At 35.1% G+C, this 8,226-nt stretch overlaps 1 protein-coding gene across 1 annotated transcript; it reads left to right on the top strand.

Annotated features, from left to right (window-relative positions):
- Window positions 1–2,867: 2,867 nt before the first annotated feature.
- On the top strand, window positions 2,868–6,751 carry LOC143587933 (AT-rich interactive domain-containing protein 1-like). Its single transcript, XM_077069079.1, has 2 exons — window positions 2,868–3,701; window positions 5,761–6,751. Exons 1-2 carry the CDS (start codon window positions 2,868–2,870, stop codon window positions 6,574–6,576), a joined length of 1,650 nt encoding a protein of 549 aa, XP_076925194.1. The 3' UTR covers window positions 6,577–6,751.
- Window positions 6,752–8,226: the final 1,475 nt, after the last annotated feature.

The raw sequence follows: 8,226 nt of genomic DNA, 5'->3' as shown, positions 1-8,226 counted from the left end.
GGAATTTATATACAAAAAAGATTAAAGTGTGGGCTTGACGCAAATAATATGGATGCACCGAACACAAATAATATGGATGGATCGTCCCCTTATAAGATCCATCCCTAGTTACGTAATCGGCCAAGATTGGGGAGTATTTGGGTAAATACTAGGACATGGTAAATTATAAAAAAATTAATTTCATGAAATTATATATATATATATATATATATATATATATATATATATCAAATATTATAAGATTATAGTAATACTAGAAACAAATTACACAAATACCAATATAAATCACACATATGCACAAAATTGCATATAAAAAGTATAAAACACACAAATACCAATATTAAACACATCGTCACGCCATCTTTTTTTATCTTTTCTTTTTATAGTTAAATTAAATAAATAAAAACTCATTAAATTAAATAATTAAATAAATATACTAAAATAAAAAAAAATACCGAAAAAAATACATAACAAACAAAAAACCCATAAACTAAAAACTACTTTCTTAGGTTGTAAGTTTCGCACATTTTTTTACACTCGTCGTTCTTCCAATAATACGGCCTCTTTGGTAAACCCGTTTGAGATGAGGTACTCATAGTCTCATCCGATTTGCCGTAATTCAAATAGACCGACAAGCCATTCGTTGGTTTCGTTGCTATGTTGAAAGGTAGCGGTACGTTCCACGTTTTGGGTTTCGAAACGACCGAACATATCGTTTAGCCGGTCCAGTTCTTTGTGGGCCCCCACATCAAGCTCGTGTCGACGACGAACCCTCCACATTTTTTGCATTCTTTTTTCTTCTTTCCCCTGGGGTTGAACCAACTTTTGTACGTCATCGTCCCCTAAATTAATCGCGTCTTCCTTGTCTTCGTCAATGACGTGGAAGTTATGAGCATCAGATGATGTTGTGGGTGTGTTCGGGTTTGTCGAAGACGAAGTATTTGACCATTTTGTAGCTCGGGATGATGTGTCGTATCGTCGAGCGACTGGAACGGTGAGTCCCCCCGTTCCAATTCGGCAATCCCGAACTTTCTCCCATGAAGTTAAATAATTAAATGCCTTCTCTTGCCGCCATTCCAGTTGCCCTTGAGTTTGAAAGTCGATTAATGCCCGAGATTGGACGTTGGCGTCGTTTTGTCCGCTACTCCAACTGGTTCGCTTCAATCGGTTGTGTATCCTAGCATATTTTTGGCATTCTTGGTTTAGGACCTTCCAATGGACTTGAACCGCTTCTTTACCCCGGTTTTTAACCGGTTTGCCCGTTATGTGAAGCCAAACTTCAAATACTTTCTTCCAAAATACTCCGGCGACCTGAAAAATTTGCTAAAATTAAAATTATTTTCACAATTAATATTAGTTTTAAATAAATACCAAATAAAGATAAATAAATATTTAATATTAATAACTTACAAACGTCGGGATCCTCCGAAATGGCTATCCAAGCTCGTGCGATAGTTACTTCCTCCTCCTCTTCCGTCCACGCTAAGTACCCACCAGGCATCGCCGGCTCCCTCGATTCCTTCTTTTTGTGTTTACGGCCTGCCTTTCGGGTTGAACTAGAGGCCCGCGCTGATTGAGTCTCTGGCATCGGCTGGCTAGACCCGAACACCGACATGGGGTTTTGGTGGCTGAGGAAGTTGACGTACATGTTTAAGTTCAGGTCAGAAAAAGGAAATGGATAGTTTAGGTTTGGTTGGTTTCCGGTGTTCGGGAAGTTGTTTTGTTGGTTTTGCGGAGTAGGGTGTTGGCCGAAACCAAGCCATGGATAGTTTAGGCTTAGTTGGTTCGGTTGGTTTTACGGAGCATGGTATTGCCCGAAAGGGAGGAATGAATGGTTCGGGTTGCTTCTAGGATTCATTTTTGTAGGTTTTTTTAGAGCAGAGATGTGATATTCTTGTATGAAAGATTGTAATTATTGAAGATGAAGTTGGAGAAGAAGAGGGTATATGTGTGTGTATATATATATATATATATATAGTTTTTTGACCGTTCAACGGTCCAAATCAATATAATATTTTTTTTTGAAAATTGAAGGCGACAAATATTCGTCGCCCTCTCATCGCCGGAGATGGGGGCGGTGCTCCTCTCTAAAATCACCCACATGTCGTCCTCGTTGCCGTCCACTACACATCGTCTATGAGAATCATAAGATCAAGTAATCTATGTATGTATTTACAAGTTTTGCAAGCTCTTTCTACATATATGCAAAATTACCTAAATACCCTTCATCTTAAGTCAACAAAGACCATGGCTAGATTCATCATCCCCCAATATAAACAAACTTATTTGTTGCCCAATTCAAGTAAGATAAAAAAACCCTAGTGTATTTTTTCCCCTCAAATCTCAATCACCCATCCTGTTTTCAATTAATAAAATCCAAAGGGGCTAAAGAAACAGAAGTACAGAAACAAGAGGCCCCTCACAAAACACACCGCTCTCTGGTAACAAATTCTCTTCACAAATCTTGAATTTTTTTTCTTTATTTTTTGATCTCTGTTCACAAAACACGACTTAAATGTCTCTTCCACCCTTCTCTCTCTCTCTCACACCTTTCTTGGCGCGGATTTCAAAAGGGTTTTCAAAATTTCTCCCTCTTTTCATTCCAAACCCTTAAACCAAGAAATAAAGTCTGTAGATTTATCAGTTTTCTCATCTTGGTCACTCTTGTTTTGCTTGATTTCATGCTAAAGTTTGATAATTTATGTGACCCAGTTCGATCTTTATACGATCTATTACATACATGCAGTTTCAAGATTTGATTTTTAGTTCAAATTTGTCATGTTTCTTTGGTTAATTTTGTAAGATCTGTCGTTACGGTTTGAAAAATCTTGAAAAGTTTGAAGCTTTTTGTAAATTTTTTGAATATTATGGCAGGATGGTCAAAGGTTGCAGATGGGTGTGCATTGGATTGTTTTAGAACCCTAGAAGCAATTCACAGTTATTATGGGGTTTCTGTAAGAGAGATTGATAATAAGTTTGGGAAAGTGTTTAATCAAATTGTGTTTAGGGTTTTGAAAGAGTTTTGTAATAGTAATTGTTTTAGGCCTTTTCCTCCAATGCTTGGAGATGGAAAGCCTATTAATTTGTTGAGGCTTTATTTATGTGTGAGGGAAAAAGGCGGGTATGAGAGTGTTTCTCGTAATGGGATTTGGGATTTGGTTGCGAAAGAAATAGGGTGTGATTTGAAGTGTTCGGTGAGCTTGAAGGTGGTTTATGTGAAGTATCTAGACTTGTTGGATGAGTGGTTTTTGAAAACTGTTAAGGATAATAAAGATTTAGTAAGCGAATCTTCGTGTTCTGGTGAAGTTGAGATGAAAGTTTCGGATTCTCGAAAGTTTTTTTTGGATGTTGAGATGAAAGATTACAAGGAGTTTGTGGAGAGAGGATTGGGTGTTAAAGATTCGCAGAGTTATGTCGGGTCGGTTGAAGGATTAGATGTTAAAGATGGTTTGGTTATTGAGTCGGCTACTAAAGAAGAAACCGAGTTGAGTCGAAAGAGGAAACGAGAACGTTATTTGCCAATGTTGGATTGGGTTAAACGCGTGTCAAAAGACCCGTGTGATCTTGCTATTGGGTCGATGCCTGAAAGGTCAAAATGGAAGATTTATGGAGGTGAACATGTGTGGAAGCAGGTTCTTTCGGCTCGAGAGGTAAGGCTTTTGCAGACTAATGTTGACCCGAAGGCCAAACATAAGTGGCAGGTATTTTTAGTTATCTTTTTTCAATTGCTTATATATGAATCTTGTTATCTGAATTACTGAAAGTGTACTGTTTGATGCAATTTGGAATTCTATATGTTCTTGATGTGCTAGATACTAAGTTGATTACTTTATGCTTATATATTGTTTCTTAATGTGCACTTGCGTTTAGTTTGGACTTTATATTTTAGATTATTTGGTCATTGTATGTTCACATGAGAAATTCACTTTTTTAATATTCTGTAGATTTTATTATTCACATCTCAAATATGATTTTAATCTATGCAGTCAATATCGATGGGATATCGGTTATCGGCCCCAATGTGAAATATTGGTCAGAATATCCGAACCGATATTATCGCTCGATATTGACCGATATATCATCGATATTTTGGATATCAGTGTTTTATGTCTTATTTCTCAAATTTTAGTGTTTATTGTTTGTGTTTTAAGTCTAAATTTGTTAATGGTAGGATGGTATATTGAATTGCTAGTGTTAAATTGCTATATATATGAATTCTGCATGATAATAAAATTACCGATTACCGATATCCCACTGCAATAACTGATATCTCAGACATCGGTCCTTGACCGATATCTGATATTTTTGCGCATTCACTGCATAGATTTAATGTGATAGTCTAAATTTTTTAGTTAAAGAGGCTTTAGGAATTCAGATACACTTTGGTGACTCTTGACCCATTTTTTTGGTTTTTTTTTAAAGTTTTCTAGTTTTAATCAGTTGATAAAAAACGAAAATATAATCAAACTTGACCATTTTTCGACTTGAATTGTTTAACTTGTTTATTTATGTGCGAGTTAAATTACAAACTTTACGCTGTTTTGTTTGACTTATATGCATACATTTACATATGTCAGCAAATGGGTTTCATGGAATGTTTTGTTATATTATTTATTGTTTTTAATTGCAAAATAGAGATTATTGTTTCATATTTTATTAATCACTCCCTTTTTTCTGAACTGTATAGACTACATTTGAATTTATAGTGCTCAGTGACTAACATAAATAATAAACTTGTTGAATATTACTACAGGAACAGTACCGATTAAAATTTAAAAATTTTAACGTCAGTAGTATGACACACAAAGTGTTGAAAATAAACAGTGCAACTATTATGCTTAATGTTGAAAATTGAGAAACTGTTCTGAATTTCTGATAATGTGTAGAAAACAGTATCCATAATGCTTAAGGTAGTTTTCTTTAGATCCAGAACTGAATCTAAACCGGGAAGAATAACATTACCTTATGTATTCGGTTAGTTTCATCTAGGACTAGATCTGGTATTAAAGTTCTGAAACTGATTCGATTTAGTCAATGGCATATATTGAGAAATCAATTTTTTGTCTGAACTAAACTGTGTATAGTGATGGATATTGCTATCCGGTGTAATGTACAGCTTCTTAAAATCCGCCAAAACCACCCGAACAGTCCAAACCGAGCTAAGTTGGTTGGTTTGGCTGGGTTTGGAGTGAACCATTCGTTTTACGTTTTGAAAAACCAGATTTCATGATTTGGTTTACAGGTTTAGAACTCTCCAGGTAAGCCAAACCAACCAAGATATTAAAAATTATCTTTTAAATCCTTTATATATAATTATTAAATAAAAGCATAAACAATTTTCAAGCATTGGAATATAAAAAGTATTATTTGTATAAGTAATCTTTATTGCAGTACGTATAGATTATAAATTTAACTGAATTTATGCTATAATATTTTTATCCTTTTATAAAATCCTTTTAAGTCTACAATTTCATTGAATTTAGAAGATTTAAGTGTGACTTGTGATATATATAAAGTAATAAAACACTGGCCCAAACCGGCATACCACCAAATCCTAGTCGTTTGGTTTGGTTTGATTTTTCCAAATACTGTAGTTAATGGTCTGACCCAGAGATTCTATCAGAACCGGCCGAACTGGACCGTGAACAGCCCTAATGCAATGGTTAATTCCAGCTCTTGTACAGTCTTGATATTCCGTGTTAATACAATAACTGCAATTTTTTTTACTGCCATTAGAATATTAAAATTGTTCTTTTGCAGAAGAATTTAAGGATGCATCCAGCAATGTACGATGACCTGGCCGATAAATCAACATCAAGATGCAGCCAGAGGCTCATTTCTGCCAAAGAGACTCGACCCGCATGCCCTCCAAGAAAACCACAGCCTCAGGATTCCTCCGAGTCATCATCCACCGGGAGCCGGAGTGACCGAGAGGATGAAGATTCTTTCTGGGGTTACAAGTTAAAGCGAAAACGGATCCCACTGGGTCGCCATTTTCAAGCCAAAGTACCCGAGTGGACCGAACAGACTTATGAACCCGACACCAAATGGCTCGGGACCCCAGTTTGGCCTCTAGATAAAAGCGAACCGAGAAGTAGTTTAATCGAGCTTGAAAGAATCGGAAAAGGAAGGCAAGATTCGTGTGGCTGCCAGTTTCCGGGGTCGTTAGACTGCGTGCGGTTTCATGTTTCCGAGAAACGAAACCGGGTCAAACATGAAGTGGGGTCTGCTTTTTATAAATGGAAGTTTGATGATATGGGTGAGAGTGTTGCTCTTAATTGGAAACGTAATGAAGAAAAACTGTTTGAGCATATAATAAAGTCAAACCCTCCGTCTGCGGGTATAACCTTTTGGGACGACTTAACGAGCTATTTCAAGCACAAAAGCAAGAAGGATTTGGTTAGTTACTATTTCAATGTGTATGTTAACAGGCGTAGGGCCCACCAGAACCGATCCGATCCAAGCAACATTGATAGTGACGATGATGAGGTTGACAAAGTTGGAAATGAGGCGAGCAGCAATGATCCTGAATCCATCTTTTGTTCTCCGAAAAAGGCGCATTTAAACGGTAGATGATGCTGTTCGAGTTTGTTTCGTGTATTTTGCTTGTTTTTTCATGTTTCTATGCGGTTTTGTTAACGAGATTGTTGACTCGAAGTTTGACCGGAAACGAGGAAATACTAGGGTTAAGTGTTTTGAAAGTTTTATGTTATGAATGTACATGGAGAAGATAATGTTGGTTTTATTGCTTTTGGTTTTTTGATAATTACACCATGTTAGGAGTATTAGTTAGCATAGTCTTTTGTTACATGTTTTGTGAACCAAAACTGTTTAGATGGCAAAACTAGAGTCCAACGATATGGGCTATTTTAAGGATGCATTAGGATAGGTATTTAGATATCTAATTAGTTTAAGAAAAATAAAGGTTTGAACATATATGGTATTAAGTTTGGACTCGTTTACCTGTATCTAAATTGAACATGTTATATAATGTAGGAAGCATGAAACAAAATGGATCACAAATACTTAGTTATCCAATGAAACATGATCCATTTCAAGAGACTTAAAAAAATAGGAAGCTACAAGAGTACAAGTTAATAAAACACAAAAAGTAACAAGGACGAAAATAAAAAAGGAGGTAAAGAATGAAATGCAAAGGATCTCTCATTGACCGGCCCAACCACTCAATGCATTATATCACAAATAGTAAGTGTCTGTTTGGTATGGGGCAATGAAATGAATAAGAGAATAAAATGAACGTGGTAATGAAATGGACAAAAAAATAAAATGGATCATTATTGTAGTAAATAATAATAATAATAATAATAATAAACGGATTATATATATTATTTACTAATTATTATTATTATTAGTAGAAAATAATAATAATAATATTATGAATCATAAAAAATAGTTTTTAAAACCCGGGCGTTACAACGAGATTATTTAATCGAATAAAAATAATCATAAAAGCGTTGAATCATGCATGTGCGTTGTGAAATGTTAACTCACCAAATTTAAATATAATAATTCTAATATAAAATAATAATTATATTACAATATAATATGCAAATCAATAATGATAATAATAATAATATACTATAATAATAATATTGACAATAATTACAATATAATAATACTAATAACAATTATTATTATTATTGGGTCATTTTAATTCTTTGAAGTAATGAAAAAAAAGCATCACTTCTTAAAAGGAATGAAAATCCTATAATTGGAAGGAGCTTCATTCTTTAAGGAATAATCCATTCCATTACCACATGACAACCAAACATATTTTAATTCATTTCATTCCACCCTCTATTCTTTCATACCAGACACTATCTAAGCGATCTAACTCAGTATATATTAAGATGTTCTTTTATTATAGTACAATTAGGATCCACTGAGTGCCCTTCAAGGACTTTCATTCGAGAGGAAATTTTGATCAGTATCGCTTGAGGGGCGGTGTTCTCGCTCTCCTTTTTCACCGAAATCTTCTCCTTTTCTTTACATTTTTATCTTCAGGACGGGTTCTCCACACCGACCTTATGAAATTCTTTGTACCATTTTGTTGATGCGGCAAGCATAGCGATCCTCTAACCTGAGGGCTCCCCCCTCCTCCTAATAAGTAGAAAACCGCAAGAACTAAATAACACATGTACATATTGCTTTACATGTGATACATAAGGCTATAGATAATCGCATAACCGTCTCTTTTCCTCCTCC

The sequence above is a fragment of the Bidens hawaiensis genome, unplaced genomic scaffold, assembly GCF_021521415.1.
Source record: "Bidens hawaiensis isolate Kalapana, Puna unplaced genomic scaffold, B.hawaiensis_p1.1 tig00035926_1, whole genome shotgun sequence".
NCBI lineage: Eukaryota > Viridiplantae > Streptophyta > Magnoliopsida > Asterales > Asteraceae > Bidens > Bidens hawaiensis.
This window is presented reverse-complemented; position numbering and strand designations above follow the sequence as displayed.

Bases quoted from the DNA above. Each gene is read 5' to 3' on its own strand.
- LOC143587933 (XM_077069079.1), top strand. From the start codon at position 2,868: ATGGCAGGATGGTCAAAGGTTGCAGATGGGTGTGCATTGGATTGTTTT. The intron at 3,702-5,760 runs GTATTTTTAGTT...GTTCTTTTGCAG, and splicing joins AGGCCAAACATAAGTGGCAG to AAGAATTTAAGGATGCATCC.